Raw genomic sequence first — 18,733 nt, forward strand, 5'->3', positions numbered from 1 at the left:
CAGCTTCAGTTTGTATCTTCCACTTGAGCTCTGCCTCTGCTCGTGGTCTCGGCCTCTAGAAGAATTACTTGAAAGTTCCAGAGACTTTCACCGCTAATCTTCTCTAGGTTAGTTCCCAGTTGAGTCGAGGTAGGAGTGTTCCGCTATCTTGTTTGTCCCAATAGGAAGCAGATACATAAACTACGTATGTTCCTTCAAGCGCCACATGAAGAAGGGATACGGACTACAACTTATTTCATTTCTCTTCGTTCCCTGAAGAGGGGGCAACTGGGGATTTTGTTTGTTAAGAATGGCTAAAGCTAAAGCAGAAGAATTAACTGCAACTTCTTTTTTCTTTGTTGTTTTTCCAAAGTAGACCCATTTCCCTGGACGGCATGGTGCCGTTTTAAATACCTAAATTATACAGTAAGGTGTGGTTTCTTAGATCAAGAAGCCAATAATAATAGAAACAAGGGACTTTCGAAACAAAACAAGGAAACCAGGTTCAATACGTGATAAATGCTGCCAAGAGTTTTGAGCAAAATGAAACAAAATTAAGAAGCCAGGTTTGTGGAAATGTATCCAAGTGTTCCATTATTATAGTTTTGAGCAAACAATGACAGTTACAAGAAGTATCACATACATAACCCACTGGAGATGCCTGCAAATGTCTACCTACCTGAGGATGCAAACATAGTGTTTTCTAAGTAAATATACATTTGCTTCTGTTTATTCTTTATTCAACCTAGGTTGCAAGTTCAAACCACTCTACATTTAAACAGAAATGGGAGACTCTGTCAGGTCAATTATTTCGGGGCAAGCATTCCAGACTTTCCTCTTCTTGCTACTTGAACCAGTAGTTCTGTAGCCAGGCGAGGGGGATAACAAATCTATAACCTCAACCTCGCACGGGACTTTTGGAGGCGGATCAGTATCGGCAGCTCTGACGGCAGACAATTCTTCTCCTGCTGGCTGCTCCTCCATCAATACAGAGACATCTCTGCCTGTATATGTTAGACCTGAAGTCGACAATTGTACTGGGGATGTAGACAAAGAAAGCGGCTGCATCTGATTCTTATTTGAACTAGCCAAGTCCCCTGACAATCCCGTGCCAGTATCTTCCGCGCGTCCACTGTGGTCAGCAGTGGACAACTCCTTAATGCTCGTCAACCGATCTCTCTGACCGTCAACCCTGTCAGTTGGAGATCCACATGGACTACTACTCTTGTCGCCCCACCCATCTTCATCTTCATCTTCATGGAGGCTCCCAGTGTAGCAAGGAAGCTCATCCATTGAACAAACTTGAACCCTCATGTGTTCTGGTAGGCTTGGGCAACCAGCAGAATACTTTGTGTATTTTGTCGACAAGAAGTTCACAGTGAGGTGCAGGCTGACAATAAAAGTAAAAGACGGAAGCAATGAAACGGCATGTGGAGAAAAAACCATGAATAATAATCAGATTCAAGAGGAAGTGTCATGCATACTTCTGCCAGGCCGGGAGGGTGAGCATTGTATAGACAAGTTTGATCTTATTGGCAAGACCAGAGAGGGATTTAAGAGTTGCAGCTGCCTTTCGCGCTGCGAGTGATTCTCTTGGGTGCTGCCAGGCCCATTCGAACTACAAGTTCCAAAATAAAATCATAACCCTTTTATCCCCCAAACAGATATATGAATGACTGAGCCACAGGGCTAAGACACTTATGACTGCTGATATTAGATAATCATATAGATTCATTAAAAATTATGTAAGTGTTCCCTATCTCAAACCACTCAAAGTTGAAATCGAATTAAATTCAGCAGTCTTTGCATATGCTATAGTCTGGAATTAGGGGTTTACAGGGGAAAGGAAAACAGCATGAAAATAAAATAAGTCGCATTCATAGATTTTAATGGATAAGCAAAATAATAGATAATTTTTGACAACTGAGTAAGCGAGTAAAACTAACCCAAATTTAATCCCACTGTCAACTGACCAGCTTCAAACAATAATCCAAGAGAGGAAAATGTTCAAAAAAAAAAAAAGTTTACCTGAAGAGCAGATACGTTGGTAGGGAAACCATAGATGCACAAAACCATTTCCCAAGGGCGCTTTCTCTTCGTCCTCCAGGCACCACACCTTATTTCCCCGTTATGCTGCCGAATTCGACGACGAGGATTCACCGTAAATCTAAGATTTGAAACAGAGGAATCAATACAAACTGATAAACAATAATTCATCAAATATTAGATTTAGATCCGACATGAACGATCCAGAGAACAGAAAGACGGAAACAGGGGAAAGAAAATTAGGGTTAGAGGGTCAATCGGCTACAATACATATTAATTAATAAAGAAACCTGAGTTTAATTATGTAGAAATGTAGGAAAGAACAATTTAATTAATTGAGAAATAGGAGATGAAGAGACGAACCCTATGTATGTGTGACCTTTGTGCCTGGGACTGAGCGAAGTGAGCAGATAGCAAGCAAAGAACCCTCCACCCACTCTTGTTTCTTCATCTTCTTGTCCCTGTCCGACAGAATTTAGGGTTTCTGAGACCTCCAATTGTGATTTCCTCGTGCCCATCTCTCTCTCTCCTCTCTCTCTCGGGTAGAGAACTCAGAAAATTAGACCGTTGCGACTAGCCAGTCAGGCAACCATGATTTGAAAAGATCTTTTTTCTTTTTTTTTTTTTTTGGGAAAGGTTTCAACTTGCAAAAACTCATCATTTAACCTTTCATTTTTTTTTAAGTAAATTATATGAACCTCTTAGAATTATGTATAACTTATACCCAGTATTTTTAATTACATGAAAATATTTCCTTACACTTTATAAATATTGTAATGAGCCATCATCTATTATTATCATACAAAATTTTGTATAATTTGTTAGTTGACCAACATAAAATTCTATATTTTTTTGATATACAAAATTTTGTATTTTTTATGTAGATTGCTATATAAAATTTTGTATAATAATAATGGATGGCGACTAATTGTAATATTTAAAAAGTGTAGATGATTTTTTGGTGCAATCAAAAGCATATGGAAGTAAGTTACACATGATCCTAAGTGTAAAGAGATTTCATATAATTCATATATATATATATATATTTATGTAAATTTAAACTTTTTGTTATTTCAATTATACCCTCAAATCTTACATTTTCAAGTTAGTTGAATATCTTATCGGAATTGAATTAGAGCGTGCAATACATGCCAATTGAAATGCACAAATTATCTCTTCATCATTTGCAACCCATTTCTAAGAAACCATCGTTGTCAACTCTCGTATCTTCACCATAACTTCTTTTTTCAGTGATCAATGACTATTGGGATGCAGAAGATGAAAAAGAAAATGGGTTAGGACGAAAGGAAAATGGCTCGTACTTGTTGGCCACCATCTCTACCACACTTTTTTCTCCATTCTTTGTACTTGTTGAGTTAATTGCACATCTCACCGTGATGGTTTTCAGTGAGTTTTGGCAGAGAAAGAGAGAAGGGTAAGTAACGTTTGTGCTGAGAGCGGTCAATTAATGGTGGTTCTTGATAAGATATGGTTTAAAAGAGATAAATGGCCGTATTGATCGGCAATGAAAGACGAGGAGAAATGGTGGTTTGCGGTGGAAGACAACGAATCATGCTAGAAAACTAGAAATCTTCAAACACAAGAGAAATGATAAGTACATAGTAACAAGTTTTGACCAATGACGATGACAATAAGAGGTAGCGGCAAACAAATGTACCAAATATGCCCCTAAAAATATCAAAAGTGGTCAAAGCTATAATTGTCTGTACCCGTAAAGAATTAAAACATGACAATGGTATAATGACAATGCTGCAATAGTCATTGATCAAGAAGGAAATCCAAAAGGAACTCGAGTTTTTGGTGCTATTGCTCGGAAATTGAGATAGTTAAATTTTACTAAAATAGTTTTATAGGCTCTAGAGATATTATAATAGTATAGCGAGTGAGAGAGGTTTCCACATAGAATAAATTGATGAAAAGGTGAAAATTTGTTTATATATGGCATTTATGTAATTAGGAAAAATATATGAGAGTAAAAATATAATTATACCACTTATTTTTTCTGGCAACTAAACAAACCCTTATGAAAATCACATTCCCTTCTTTCTCCCTCACTTGTCACTTATTAGACTAAATCTAACATTATCTCAACTCACTAGGGATACTTTAAACAACGCATAAAAATCACCAAGAAAGCTCACAAGAATACGAACCTTCCCAAATACTGGTGAAAACCATGGTGTCATGAAAATTGATAGGCATACTACCGAGTATAAATCCATGAGAGACTCGAGGTTGGTTAACTTATATTTTAGCAGAAGGAAAAACCAACCACAACCAAAGAAAATGAATTTAATTACAACAAACAAACAAACTAAAAAAACCATACAAACTAAGGTACAAGCAAACAAAGCTCTTTTTCTCACTCCAATAAAAAGCCTTCATGAATTTAATTACGAAGAAAATGATGTCATGAGAAGCATTCTTAAAGTGATTGTTAATTTAACGTACAAATCCACGCAACCACAACCACTCTTGATGAGTTCACCTCTCCCCCAATCACTTTAACGTACAAATCCACGCAACCACAACCACTCTTGATGAGTTCAACCCCCCCCCCCCCAAGTTTATAAATGTCCGAAAGAGAATTTATTCAAATTAGAAGACAAATGAAGCAAATTAAAAATGACAAGAAAATCTTCTTTTTGGAAGCTAGCAGCCGAGGTGACCATTTTCGCAATCCTTCTAGTAGTAGCAACACTCCCTTACACCTAAGTCATACGAAAATGCAAAAATGGATATTCTTCTAAAAAATAAACATAAATAGGATTTGAAACGAAAATGAGAAATGTTTCAAAAACAAGAAATAACTCGGACAATGGAGCCCCAATGTGGGCCACTAAGGCCAAGGTGAAAAGCTAGTTCCAAGAGGACGTCCAACTGGTTGCCTCAAGAAAAGATCTTGACTAGAGCTCGTTGAGATTGAGAAACGCGAGCCCAAGATAATCAAGATCAAGCAAGATGGCTTTGTTAACTTCAAGACCATCATGAAAGCCTTAAAAAGTATCCCCAAAGGCAACAAACAACAATTCATCGTTCATATTGGTAGTGGCATGTATAATGAAAAAATCATGATTGACCGAACCAAGTCATTCGTCACGTTTTATGGATTACTTAAAATATTTCCACCATAGTGTTTAATATCACGATTCTAAAGTATGAATTGTGTTTTATGATTACTTTAATGGTGTGAATCTCATCATTTCGGTACTCTTTAGATATAAATTTATAAAATTAATTATCTTTCTTTTTTATTTAGAGATGGAGAGAGGGAGAGAAATTGTATATGATTGTATTGTGCTACTTTGATTAATTACAAAATTTGGCGCCATGAGTGGACGGGCGCCTAGGTGATGACGTTGCTAAATATATTATGACAAGGGAAGGCATTTCTTCAAGGACTGCTACGTTGTTGAAGGCATGCATGGTTGATTTCATCATTGGCAATGTCAAATCTATTTTAGATGTTTGATATTTAAAAAAAAAAAAATTAATTATGCATTCTTCCACTACACCGTCGCTGACAAAGGCGACCATGCCTACATAGGCAGAGCTTGGCTCCCCTATTTCATCGTAATTTTTGCCTACAATGAAATGAGCGACACTGTTGGGCTAGAAGGGTGGTCCAGCAACAAACATTCATACCATGAGATGTGAGCCATCTATATTCTACACACACACACACACACACACATGCATCATCTCTCCTTATCTTTTGAAACATGATTTCGGTGGTTTTGTTGCTTTTTGTAGGACATTCGTGTACTGTACGAAGAATACAAAAACAAACACCAGCGTCGGGGCCCAACCTTCCCTTGATGGTCGGGCTAAATTTGCCAAGCAACTAAGGGATGTAGAATAGAAGCAAAGCCCTATCTTAGCCTCGGCTCCATTGAGGCTTCCAAATGGTTGCTTCCGCCTCCCAACCCCTAGATTCGCCACCTCATTATCACCGGAAAAAAATTAAGTTGACGATGTAATAAATACTAAAATTTTAGAGTACGCCAATGTATATAAAGAGAGTGAAAGTAATTTTCATTTGATAATTGATACATACTAACTTATCAAGTAAACATACTAAAATAATATAAACCCCAACAAGTTCTGCTTGGACGCCGCTCGAAAAAGTTTTAAAGGGACCAGGCCTAGAGTTTATTTACTTTTTCATTTTCAGTTGATAATTGATACATACTGTTCGTATACAAGAAGCTTAACAGAGCCGTTGGAGATAATTACAGTTGCATTCACACCATTCCATTCTTGGAAAGAAGAAAGGAAATAGTTATTGAAAATGAAAGAACATCTCATCGGGGCAATATGCAAATAAAGGGGCCCTTCTGCATTCTGTAGTTTGCAATGCCACCCAAATCGACAGCTCTTCCATTCATGTGACAACACCAACATTTAAGAAATTATTGTGCTTTGAAAGCACCACATTAGGGAAAAAATCTTTTAAAACTTTTCAACCCAATGATTTGGCAGTCGCCAAAATTGTCTTATGCCTCGCGACATCTCAGGTTCCGAATCATTATCAAAACCTATGGTGCTACATGCACATGGTACATACTACGTACTACATGGTTCTCAAAATTTCTCAAACGGAAACCAGAATCAGAATTATGCAAAGAATATGAAGCTTCAAGCAGACAAATCATACCAAAGTATTATGCCATACTTGAATAAAGGTCTCGTGTTTGAGGCTTCTCGTGAGCAGCTTTTCCCCTCTAATTGGTTATCCACAACAAAGTTATCCCAAGTCTTTGGGCAATATAGACAAAAGATGCCATCATCAAATCCTAACAAGACTATTATCAGTAAACTGGTGAAAAGAGGAAAGTAAGTCAAATACTCGTTCATGCTTATGATCTTGAAATGAAGTTATTTATTGCAATACGAACATGTGTAGATTGTAAATACACCTTATGTCAACCAAACCGATGAACAATCAACACCCAGTTCTAAATCAGGCAACACAATGGGGCAAGATTGTAGGAAAGGCATTCCTGGCAACACAAAACTCTACAACAATTTTCGTTTCTCTTCACGTTTAGCATAGAGACGAACTCGAGAATCGCATAATAAAGGGCGGGAGGGGGGGGAAGTGAAATCAAACCTAAAAGCGTACAACACGTGTCGAGAAGGAAATATCGAATTATCAACTGCATCGCTTAATAGATGATTGTGATGGTGATGATGACAAAGAAGGAGATGAAACCAAATTCCTCCAGAGATAGCGGCCGCTCGCCATGTCCAAGCAGACCCAAAAGGCCATCACGATTGCTCCCCTGACCTGCAATTTCAGAACAAATCAATTGTGAGACAAAAATAGAAATCGTATTCAAGCATTACTTTTCTATCAAGAAATTAGAACAGAGAGAGAGGGGGGGAGTAAAAGAAAAACCCTAGAAGAAGTTGAGAGCGATTCAGAGGGAGGGTTGGGGGATTGCTCTTTGGGAGTTTGGGGTTGAAATTTGAGGTTCTTTAGAACGAGGAATCCTGCGAGCGTAGCCGATAGGAAGATCAGAATCAGTCTCAGAGGGCACATTCTCGACTCTCTCTAATTCTCTCAAGCTTGAGATGCAATGGAGAGAGAAAGAAGGCAGCTGACGTTACAATGAAAATATTAGTTGAATGATTACGCGAGCGAAATTCTCAAACGCGTTGTTAATGGCTTGCGTGAAACTGCACGATAGTTAGGTATTCGATAGTGAAGCCCGAAATGTTCAAACAAAACTATTCTCCTAAAGTAAATATATACAGTGATATTCTATAAAATTTATTCATTATTTAGTAAGAAATTTATCAGACCAAATTAAAAAAAAAAAAAATGCACAGTTTTTCTATAACTAATGCATGACACGTTGATTTTTGGAATAAAAACTCTAGTTTGATTTCTTTTTCCTAAATTCAAATGGCTTAAGATAAATTGGTCAAAAATACTTTTCACTACTGACTCTAAGAAAATTCGAGTCCTGGAAGCACTTTTGGCTCCTTGACTTCAAAATATAAATAGAATTGAATTAGTGAGTCGTGCGGGGATTGTTTTAATTCTTCATTGAGTGGACAAGTTGGATTTATTAAGTTAGTTGTCTTGCCGACGGCTATTTGACTTTCTTTTGTCTAATCTAATTACCCAATAAAAAACATGGAGCGTGTGCGGATATGCTGACAGGGAAATTGGACTCTGGGTGGTAATGGAACAACTGGGATCCCATTCATGTTCATGAAGTGGACAGATTTGCATCAACCTCTCCTCACCACCGCCCATGCCTGCTTGCTCACCGATCACCAATCTGAGACTCAATTAATTAAACAGAATTTCCCTTACAGGCTCACTAAATTTCGCGGGCCCCATCTTGAAATTTTAACCATCTCTCATACTTTGAACGAACGTTTAAGAAATTCATACAAAAAATATACCTACCTATGTAACGTGAATCTAGTGGCAAAAAACACTCTAATATAACTTTAGAAACAGTTAATATATAGTTAATGTAATTTTTAAAACGTGAGACGTACTGCTTGTAATTAAGCCTTGCTGCGGCAAACAAACTTCCTTCCGGGCTCAGTGTGCTTGCTGGGTTCTTTCACTGTTGAAGTACACTCTCGGTCTTTAAGCATTCCCAAAGGCGAAGTCACTATTGCTGAATGATGCAATTTTCCTGCATTCTACTCAAAAGGATTCGATACCATGACGGCATGACCCCCAACTTTAAGTCAGGTCAATTTGAGAATAACTTACAATAACCTTCAACTTGTGCATATTGCTGCTAAACAAAATTTCCTCGCTAAACAACGGGCTCCGCTTCAGAGTCCCGTTGTACAATCTGCCTAATACATATGACATTGAGGATGGACAGTGTCCCCAACCAACAACCAATAGCCAAATTTAGGACATTACAGAACCAACAGTCAATAGGCGAGGGTCAAATTGGAGTAAAGAAATTGAGGTTCAGAACCTTGCACATTATCTACCTGTAGAAGGGCAATACTGCACAAAAATGGTCGTCAAAATTCCTTTCACCTACCTACATATTCAATGAGATTGTCTAAACTACTGAGAGATACTAAGATAACATGGGACGCAAATATAGTACCTTATTATACCTATTAATATATATAATATGGGCATGTATGGTCCAGAAATAACCAAAATAAGAATAGAGTTTACTTAATAGCACAAAGAAAAAAATGTCTCAAAATTATTAATTGATTCTCTTCAATTTGAGGGTTGCGTTAGATAGCCAACAACTAACATAAAACTCATTAGATCAAACATGAAGTCTAGGCAAATTAGGAGTCATATAATCGACCCCAGATAGTGGGATTAAGGCTTGAAATATTGTTGTTTATATGTATAATAGAGACAGCAAAATATTTAGCATGGAAACAACATCCAGCAGTGGCCCCAAAATATACGTGTATATGTATAGTAGAAAAGAACAGGACATCTCTCCCAACAAAATGGTCATCACAGTACCTTTCAGAGTTTTGCAAAGCGAGCAATCTTAGTTAGAACTGTTCTTAAACTTCGGATGCCAGCTCCAGACTTCGAACTAACCATCATCTGAAATAAAGAAACAAAGTAGAATCTCATATTGCTTCCCAGAATAATTGACCTAAAATATCAAAATAATGCAGAATTTCCTTCATACCACAGGTGTAACTGCAGACTTCTTTGCCTTGAGGCTCTACATTTAGATGGTACAGATCAATTCTCATGTTCAAAGACAAAGGAGACTATTACCATGCACAGAAGCCACAGAGTTTATTCAAACTTCACCTCTTCAATTTGCATTGCCTGGCGTGCCACATCAATGGGAAAAACTAAATCTGTCTTGGTCAGTACAATTTGGTATTTAGTTTGAGACCTGAGGAATTCATAAGACTGACATAAGTACAATATAGAAAGTAATCTTATCATGAAAAGATAAAATGCTTCTAACACGTGTGAAAGACACATTCATAGACATCTGTGTAGATGAGAGAGAGAGAGAGAGAGGATCCATGACCAACAAATCAAACGGCATCATTTCACATTCAAACACTATATTAATTTTGATATTTATAATTAACTTATTTTTTGACCAATTCCTCTTTATTATTAGAATTTTGTCAAGAACATCAGTCAAGGAGTAGGATACAGCACCACGAAACCAAAATATGTCACATTGTATGAATTGGAGACTGCAAATCATTTACCAAACAGATAAGCATGCCAGAGTAAAGTAGCTGCCTAGTGTAACTACATCTCTATGCAACAAAAATTGCTAGCAGTTGTCTTTGCAACTCATTCATGAATGATCCCTGACAACCATTTAGAGGATACTCAACTTAAGATGAAATGAGGGTGACAACTTGCAAGCAAATGTATGCACATACCTTTCCATCAAATTGATCAGCTCTTGGTCCCTTGGCTTTATACCCCATTTTGTGTCAATAAGAAGGCAAACTCGCTTCATACCAACACGTGTAGCTACGTATTCCTTCACCTACAGAGTGCAGAAGTTTCAGGAACCAGGGAGAATAAGAATCATCTATATCAACTATAGGCTGCCAAAAAAGGGGACCTGCCACTATAAAGAATTCAGGATACAAGATATACTCTTTTATAGAAGCTAATAATCACGTGATAGACACAATGGCAAAATGGTTACTCCCAATTTGTTTCATATAACAGAATCAGGTAAAAGAAACTTTGTGTACTACACCCAGCTGAAGAAGTATAAAAAATACAACTGGTATGTCACTGATCCATTAGAAACGTTTTAGAATCATTTGAAACTTTCTCTACTAGACAAAGTGATATTCTTTCACATCTTAGTGATGAACATCTTTCCAAGTCACTTGAAATGATTATGGCATAAACCAATGTTTTGCACTGATAATAAGGATGTATACAACACGACAAAAGCCTTAAGAAGGGTGAAACCTGTACAAAAGAAGATAGATTATGGCACAAACTATTGCACGACACCAGTGGTCACAATATGGAAAATATCTGATAACATAAATAAATTAAGCTGTCAAAGAGATGCAATGTGCCATAGAAGTCTCAATTAAAATATTTCATCTAGTAGTTGCCACTTCGAAGTTAAGAATAGAACAAATATTTTTAATGATGACAACGCTAATTTTAAAACATTCAATTAATTGATCCAATTGCAATCTGTACAAGGATAGAAATCCTAGGTTGATGCAATGTAGTACAACTGTTGAATTTAAAGGTAATACCAACAAAAAAGATTATTGCAATTGCAACTTGTAACATGCACGCCAATGTTTTCCAGGGATGAGGATTAACCAATCCAGTGACAAGAGTAGCACATAAGTAATGCATCTCACTCTTTCAGGATTTGGCTTGTCCTTTCAAGTAACGGTAAGATTTGGGCAAGCAGTGTTATGGTTAAGTTTATTGGGCGGTAGGACCATGTGCACTTAACTATAGGTTTGCAAGTGACAACCTTGATTGGATTTGAGTTGTCTCTTCAATTGCCAAATATCCACCGTATTTCTCATTGTCCAGAAAGGGATATTTCCTAACTGCTTGATCATTTATGACATGGTTGTCAATACCAAACAAGGATAGATGATAAAGAACTGGAGTCTAAAAGTAAAAACTTATTAAAGTATCATACACCAACAAGATAGCATTGACATTTAAAATCCAAACATAAAAAGTAAAAGATCAGCACTTATGCATACTCACAAGAACCTCCCAAGCTTCTTTAACTTTTTCTTTTGCATAAGCAACAAGATAGCCTTATATTCTAGACATTTAAAATATCACATACCAGCAAGATAGCAATATGGTATTGACATTTAAAATCTACAAACAAAGATTTATAGATCAGTACTCATTTGCATACTCACAAGGTCCTCCCAAGCTTCTTTAACTTCTTCTTTTGCATAAGCAAAGCCATATCCAGGCAAATCAACCAAGCAGAGCTTCGGTCCAAGCTTGAAAAAATTAATGGTCTGCAGAAGAACACATATTTATGATTTCCATATAGTATATGCTAAAATTTCAATTTCTTGAAAACAGCATCACCTGAGTAAGCCCAGGCTTATCAGATGTCCGCACAACACCCCATTGCCTGGTAAGAGCATTTAGTAAAGATGATTTGCCAACATTTGACCTCCCTACAATAAAAAGGCACAAGCATTAATCCCACTAAGTAGGGTCACCTACATGAATTCTATACTTCCAACCATCTCTGTCCCTTATCATTCACCATATGCTCTATAAAGCCATCATGTCTTATGTCGTGTTTAAAGGTTTCCCATTAAGTTTTATTTGGTCTTCCACTTTCTCTTTTGCTACAAACTTCCTTCATTTCATCCACTCACCCCACAATTGTGATTATCAATTTAATATTTGACCTCCCTAATAAGTAAATCTATGTTAACTGAAATCTAACATTATCTCATCTCACTTCTTGGGCATACTTTAAACAAAGCATAAAAATCATAATATATATATATATACACACACATATATAAGAACGCAAAGACAGTTAAGCCCTCAAAATGTAACACCAAGAGAGCAAACAAGAATATATATGACAACCTTCCCAGAAACTAATGAAAACCATGGTCTGATGAAAATTGATAGGTATACTATCATAAATCCATGAGAGAGTGAGGTAGATTGAGCTATATCATTCTTAATTATATCTTCCTTTTATTCCATTCCCATCTCTAATAATTTTCACTTTCCAGATCATCAGAAAACATTTTGGTAGAAGACTCCAGTCATAATGTTTTAAAATATTTTCACTATTTTAGCAGAAGGAATGGAATGTACTTTTAAGTCCACAATGACATAAAACATGTTAGTACAACAATGAAACAGTAATTTTTATTACTATTTACAACAGGCTCAATAGTTCAACAAAATTAAGGAAGCATGTACAGTGAGAAGAATAATTAGAAAGTATTACCTGCAAAAGCAATCTCAGGAAGATCAGGAGGAGGAAATGACGAAGAAACATTTGCAGCAGCAAAAAAACTCAATTTATTTCTAAATACCTGCCATGAACAGTAAACCATAGATCAGTAAGAATTTTTCTTTCAGATAACAGTAGATGAAGCAGAAGCCTAAAATTCTGATGCTTACACCCTCAAAAGGTATATCATGAATATATCACTAGGGACAAGACAGGTTTTGCTTTCTCAAATGCAAAACAACATGGTCTTAGTTCCAATTTGTTCTCAAAATATTCCAGCTCTATGATAAAAAGGTATCCAACTGTTCTGAAAGTGCGAAAGAAATATACCGATTCTTCAATTCGTTCTCTTTCTGAGCTTGTAGAGGAGGGGATATTGTCCAAGGGGGCAGAAAGTTCAGTGTTGTAGCCTGCCCGGCGTAATTCAATCAAGCGCCTCCGACCCAAGAGCTGTAAATGAAATTGTCAAAAATCAAAAAGCAAAGAAAGAAGCAACAATTATTTTTCTCTGAAAAATAAACAAGCAGCAAGAAATGCTAAGGCCCTGCTATGAAAAAATTACATTATCTTCTACAAAAGAGAGGATAGAGGGGCTAGGTTTTATTGCACGGAACTGAGCATTCTTTGAAATTTCAGTGCTTTTATTTTTCTCTGTATCTTCTTTCTCCTCTTTGGTATGTCCTGAAAACAAGTAACAAGTAGCTGCATGAATGAATTCATCTAACCTAAAAGAATTTTTGGAAATTAACAAAGATGAATGACTTATGTAGAAATGGAAGTGAAGCTAAAACCTAAATATGCACACAGAAGCTGTGTGGTTAAACAATATCTATAACTTCTAAAATTCACACGGAGGATTGGTAGGAAATCAGTGCCCTATAATCAAATTCTCTTTTTTTATCATTAAGTAATCAAATAATCATACATAGGATCGGAGAATCACAAGTAAATCATACAGAATTATTGCTACACTGAGAATACCCAAGAATAGAAGCAGAGAAAGACAGCATTATGAGAAGATTGCAAGTATCTTAAGAATTTGTGAAATGAGAAACAACTTGGCCAATAGGCATGGTAGTTAAATGCAGTAAAATGGTTTCTTTATACAGGGAAACGTGGGAAGACCATGATCCAACCAAACCAAACTAACAGATGTTGTTGCACTGTATATGGTAGATTATCAAAGAAGAGGCATACACATAAAAACCAAACAACACAATCCAAACACTGACCAGTGACTATACCATCATCTAGCCGCTTGTTAGAAATGTCATGAGGATCTATCCGGATTACTCGCTTCTTTTTCTTAGGCCAATCATTACTTTCCATCAATTCATCGGCAAGGCTTTTCTTGTTATTAACTTTTTTCTTTGCTGACTTTCTAAGAGATTCAGCTGCACGCCTGTCATGATTCTGCTCCAATTGTTTCCTTGAGTCAGATTTGATTCTACCATCTTTTCTTGTTGAACTACCGTCAACACTACTGATTTTAACATATTCCACTTTACCTACAGCATTCACTCTGGATCTTGATTTCTTGTGGCCATTGTTATCAAATGACTCGGTTTCACTGTACTTCTTTGCTCCTTTTAGGACCTTTTCCTTCTCAAGTTGCTGAAAATCATGACATTTCCCCCTCGCGGGGTTCTTCTCTTTAGCGGCATCACCCCTGCGCTCAGTCCGTTTCTTAGATAAAACTTTTTTACGGGGCATCTCCACATTTTTCTGGACCATTTCTTCCTCACTTTTATCCATATCAGCATAGGCTCTCTTCCTTTTTCGATCCCTGTTTATCCTTCTAGACCCCCTATCACCATCAATCTTCTGCTCGAAGATAGTTCCATTTCTTGTCTTCGATATTACCTTCCCCCTTCTACTCTTCTCTTTCAGGTACAACTTTTTATCACTATAAGCAACATCAACGGCATTGTCCGTATCAATTTGCGTAACATTACTTCCTCGAAACTCCCTCTTCTTTGAATCTAGGATTTCACCATCATCCTTAGGTCTCTTAGATCTTCCAGTAACAAGTTTCACTTTCTTACGGAGTTTACTCTGCCTTGAGCTTGCTCCACTGCACATCTTTCAGAATTACTACTTTCCAATTCCAAATTCAAAAAACACTAAACGTTAGTCACACATAAACATTACCGTACTGCGTATGGTTCCTCCGGAGCATTCACTTCAGCAGAACGCAAACTGAAACACGGAGATCAAAGGAAAAAAGGCAAACGGAAATCGAAATGCAATCAGGCTACACCAAAAATGCGCAAGCCACATTCAAAAAGTATTATATAACAGTACTGCATGGAACCAGAGGTCTAGGGTTTTACCTCCGTTGATTCGGTTTTGGCATGGTTTGTGCCCTGCTGTTTGCTTTCTCTGTCAGCGTCACCATACGACGGGCGAAGAACCCCTGGGCTATAAAATTGTGGGTCGATTCGAAGGGCTCGGTATTCGGTGAAGCAATGGGCCCAGCCCAACATAATATCTCCAACTCTTGGACTGGTCGGTTGGGCTAACACGAACGAATTCCCAACCCATAGACTAAAGTACGTCTTTGTTACTTTATAATAAATTAATTATTATATATTAATATTTGTTATCAACCGTCATCAAAGTTCCATTCTATTAAAATTTAATTTATCTTTTAATTGTTTTTATCAAATTCTATTAATGGAAATTGGCCTGACATATACTAATGTAAAATTCAAAATTACTTGATTGTATGATTTAAGTTAATTTTAACATCAAATGATTTTGAGATATATAAATAGAATTTCAAAAAAATGATTAAATTTTAACAAATATCAAAATTTAAGAACTATGATGATAAAAATTAAAATACTAACTAATTTAGTATGAAGTATAAAATTCTACTAATTTATTCATCATTTTTCCAATGATAGAAGGTTAAAGTACCAAAAAAGAAGGCTATTTTCTTACTCCACGAAAAGACCTCCATGCATTTAACTAGGAAGAAAATGACATATTTTGTAATTTATGTAGTCATGAGGGGCATCCTTAAAAGTGAATATTTAAGGTACAAATTCATGCAACCCCGACGATCACTCTCGATCCCATGTTCCCATCTCTCCCTTTCTCAATAGAGCCTATAAATGTCTGAAAGAGAATTCATCCAAATTAGAAGACAAAACAAACAAATTAAAAATGACAGGAAAATCTTCATCTTGGAAGCTAATAGCTAAGGCAACCATTTTGGCAATCATTGTAGTTGCAGCAACACTCCCTTGTGCCATCTCTGGCGACGGAGCCCTAGTGCCCGCCACCAAGGCTGCTGTCAAGGATTGGTTTCAACAGAACGTTCAGCCCGCTGTTTCAAGAAAAGACTTGGACCCCGACCTTGTCGAGGCAGAGAAAGACGAGCCCAAGATAATCAAGGTCAGGCAAGATGGCTCTGGTGACTTCAAAACCATCACAGAGGCCTTGAAAAGCATTCCCCAAGGCAACAAAAAAAGAGTTGTTGTCCACATTGGTGGTGGAACGTATAATGAGAAAGTCACGGTTGACCGAACCAAGCCATTTGTCACGTTTTATGGGTCACCTAATGATATTCCTACCATAGTGTTTAGCGGCACAGCTCTCAAATATGGCACCGTCGACAGCGCTTCAATGATTGTGTTTGCTGATTACTTCATTGGTGCGAACCTTATCATTTCGGTACGCTTCAAATTCAAATTTTTCTATAGTTAATTACATTATTTTAGTTTTAAAGATAATTAGAGAGAGATAAATTATACATGATTGTATTGTGGTGTTTGATTATTACAGAATTCAGCACCAAGGCCAGACGGAATTATGAAGGGTGCGCAGGCAGTGGCACTCAGAGTTGGGGGCGACAAGTCAGCATTTTATAACTGTAGAATTCTTGGATTTCAAGACACGCTTTTGGATGATAAGGGAAGACATTTCTTCAAGGATTGCTACGTTGAAGGCACTGTTGATTTCATCTTCGGCGATGCTAAATCTATTTATTTGGTATCATCTTTCATTTTTAAACATGCATTCTTGCAAATTTAAATTAACTTGGTATATGTTTCTTTCGTTTTACTTTCTCACTTTAGATGTTTGAATTTTTTCTTTTTCTAAAAAGAAGGTTTTGATTGTTAGGATTCGGAAATACATGTAATTCATGGCGACCAAGAAGCCATGATAACAGCACACGCAAGGAAAGGCACGGATGAGGATGCAGGCTACGTATTCCTCCACTGCACCATCACTGGCAAAGGTGGCCATGCCTACCTGGGCAGAGCTTGGTTCCCTTACTCCACTGTGATTTTTGCCTACACTGAAATGAGTGATGCGGTTAGATCTGAAGGATGGTCCAACGACAAACATCCAGACTATGAAAAGTAAGTCATCTACATGTACACGCATATATATATATATATATATTTGTGTGTAGTTTCTCTTTGTCCCTAATTTGAAACATGATTAATTTGTTTGAATTTTTTTTTTTTGACTTTTGTAGGACGCTTGTATACGGAGAATACAAAAATACTGGTGTTGGAGCTAGTCCTGATGGTCGGGTTAAATTTGCCAAACAACTAAGTGATGCGGAAGCAAAGCCCTATCTCAGCCTTGGCTACATTGAGGCTTCCAAGTGGTTGCTTCCTCCTCCCAGCCACTAGATTCACAATCTGATTATATCATCAAAGAACTTATGTCAGCAATATAATAAATACTAAGATTGAAGACTAGGTGAATGTGCATAAAGAGAGTGCACAGATTGGCACGAGCAAACTCGAAGTATCTATGAAAAGGGTGTTGGTCACTGTTGATCAAGAGCATATCACTTTTGTTTTGTTTTGTTTTTTTTTTTTTTGTTTTGTGTGTGTTAGACAAACTATCTACCTTATTTCCAAAATTCCAACTTGAATAAAGATCTATGTTGAGTATATCTAGTGCTTTATTTTTTCTGTCCCTCTCCTTCGTACATGGCTAATAGATCCATTTTTTAATACAATAATATAAGTTATTAAAAATATCCACAAAAGTGACTTATAATTATAAAAATATTAGCACTAAATTATTCTATTGACATTTATGTTTGAATTAATGTTATGCAAAGAGTTCATTTTCTTTAGAAATTTGAAATTTTTGAAATAAAATTATATTTAATGTACTTTAATTAGCCAAATTAAAAGGGTAATACTTACAATTTTGACAATAATTAAAATATAATAAATGTAGCTTATTTCTTACAACATGTATTTGTAATTCTAATACCTCATTCGAAATCGAAATATTTTTTATTGTTTGCATGTATTGTAATAAATGCCATTATTATCTTATTGTCATAACTAACTACTCCCCCTTGTTAGTTTTAGACTTCACTCCGTTAATTAAAATCAAATTATATAAAATTTAGCTAATTTTTCTCTAATCATAAATCTTAATATATTTTAAAGTAGAAGAGTAGCTACACAAAACTTTCCCGCCAAAAATCAGATTCTATTTTTTTTTCTTTTTAAGAAATAAATTAATATTTAAAAGATATACACAATTTTTTGGGATAATCACTAATCAGCTGGAATAATAATTAATGTAATAACAATTTCTATGTCATTACATTAATTATTCACTATTATTATTAATCAGCTAGAATAATTAGATAATTAATGTTTTAAATTTATGTTATTATTAAAATGAGACATCATTTAATTTTTAATATATCCTTCACACTTCCTAACAGTCACATATTTTGGGATAATCAA

The 18,733-nt window shown here is 36.3% G+C and overlaps 4 protein-coding genes across 10 annotated transcripts; 1 reads left to right on the forward strand and 3 right to left on the reverse strand.

Annotated features, from left to right (window-relative positions):
- Positions 1–524: 524 nt before the first annotated feature.
- LOC127798127 (uncharacterized) lies at positions 525–3,007 on the reverse strand. Its single transcript, XM_052331465.1, has 4 exons — positions 2,389–3,007; positions 2,008–2,146; positions 1,464–1,597; positions 525–1,369 (listed from the first exon to the last, which is right to left on the reverse strand). The coding sequence occupies exons 1-4, from the start codon at positions 2,541–2,543 to the stop codon at positions 754–756; spliced, it is 1,044 nt and encodes a 347-aa protein (XP_052187425.1). The 5' UTR covers positions 2,544–3,007; the 3' UTR covers positions 525–753.
- Positions 3,008–6,905: 3,898 nt separating this feature from the next.
- On the reverse strand, positions 6,906–7,880 carry LOC127796938 (uncharacterized). Its single transcript, XM_052329339.1, has 2 exons — positions 7,448–7,880; positions 6,906–7,336 (listed from the first exon to the last, which is right to left on the reverse strand). Exons 1-2 carry the CDS (start codon positions 7,589–7,591, stop codon positions 7,202–7,204), a joined length of 279 nt encoding a protein of 92 aa, XP_052185299.1. The 5' UTR covers positions 7,592–7,880; the 3' UTR covers positions 6,906–7,201.
- LOC127798124 (uncharacterized) lies at positions 7,188–15,400 on the reverse strand. 7 transcript variants are annotated; one of them, XR_008022337.1, is made up of 14 exons: positions 15,329–15,400; positions 15,147–15,194; positions 14,228–15,069; positions 13,558–13,676; positions 13,326–13,445; positions 12,990–13,077; positions 12,098–12,189; positions 11,920–12,024; positions 10,429–10,538; positions 9,830–9,917; positions 9,702–9,737; positions 9,527–9,613; positions 8,566–8,715; positions 7,188–7,336 (listed from the first exon to the last, which is right to left on the reverse strand). XR_008022337.1 is itself a non-coding variant. In XM_052331456.1 (12 exons), the coding sequence occupies exons 1-12, from the start codon at positions 15,391–15,393 to the stop codon at positions 9,530–9,532; spliced, it is 1,785 nt and encodes a 594-aa protein (XP_052187416.1). In that variant the 5' UTR covers positions 15,394–15,400; the 3' UTR covers positions 9,082–9,529. The 7 variants fall into 7 exon arrangements, 3 of the variants coding, with proteins under 3 accessions (XP_052187416.1, XP_052187415.1, XP_052187418.1); XR_008022338.1 differs by having other exon boundaries at positions 8,566–8,756; XR_008022336.1 differs by having other exon boundaries at positions 8,566–9,037.
- Positions 15,401–16,166: 766 nt separating this feature from the next.
- LOC127796940 (pectinesterase 1-like) lies at positions 16,167–17,647 on the forward strand. The gene is made up of 4 exons (XM_052329340.1): positions 16,167–16,676; positions 16,788–16,994; positions 17,127–17,368; positions 17,488–17,647. The coding sequence occupies exons 1-4, from the start codon at positions 16,167–16,169 to the stop codon at positions 17,645–17,647; spliced, it is 1,119 nt and encodes a 372-aa protein (XP_052185300.1).
- Positions 17,648–18,733: the final 1,086 nt, after the last annotated feature.

The sequence above is a fragment of the Diospyros lotus genome, chromosome 3 (genome assembly GCF_014633365.1).
Source record: "Diospyros lotus cultivar Yz01 chromosome 3, ASM1463336v1, whole genome shotgun sequence".
Lineage (NCBI taxonomy): Eukaryota > Viridiplantae > Streptophyta > Magnoliopsida > Ericales > Ebenaceae > Diospyros > Diospyros lotus.

Coding starts and splice junctions, on each gene's coding strand:
- LOC127796940 (XM_052329340.1), top strand. CDS start 16,167: ATGACAGGAAAATCTTCATCTTGGAAGCTAATAGCTAAGGCAACCATT. Junction 16,677..16,787: donor GTGCGAACCTTATCATTTCG/GTACGCTTCAAA, acceptor TGATTATTACAG/AATTCAGCACCAAGGCCAGA. Junction 17,369..17,487: donor AAACATCCAGACTATGAAAA/GTAAGTCATCTA, acceptor TGACTTTTGTAG/GACGCTTGTATACGGAGAAT.
- LOC127796938 (XM_052329339.1), bottom strand. CDS start 7,591: ATGTGCCCTCTGAGACTGATTCTGATCTTCCTATCGGCTACGCTCGCA. Junction 7,337..7,447: donor CGCTCTCAACTTCTTCTAGG/GTTTTTCTTTTA, acceptor CTGAAATTGCAG/GTCAGGGGAGCAATCGTGAT.
- LOC127798124 (XM_052331455.1), bottom strand. CDS start 15,393: ATGGTGACGCTGACAGAGAAAGCAAACAGCAGGGCACAAACCATGCCA. Junction 13,677..14,227: donor AGATGATGGTATAGTCACTG/GTCAGTGTTTGG, acceptor ACTTGTTTTCAG/GACATACCAAAGAGGAGAAA. Junction 13,446..13,557: donor TCTCTTTTGTAGAAGATAAT/GTAATTTTTTCA, acceptor TTTCATTTACAG/CTCTTGGGTCGGAGGCGCTT.
- LOC127798127 (XM_052331465.1), bottom strand. CDS start 2,543: ATGGGCACGAGGAAATCACAATTGGAGGTCTCAGAAACCCTAAATTCT. Junction 1,598..2,007: donor CCAACGTATCTGCTCTTCAG/GTAAACTTTTTT, acceptor TGGAACTTGTAG/TTCGAATGGGCCTGGCAGCA. Junction 1,370..1,463: donor ACCCTCCCGGCCTGGCAGAA/GTATGCATGACA, acceptor TTTTATTGTCAG/CCTGCACCTCACTGTGAACT.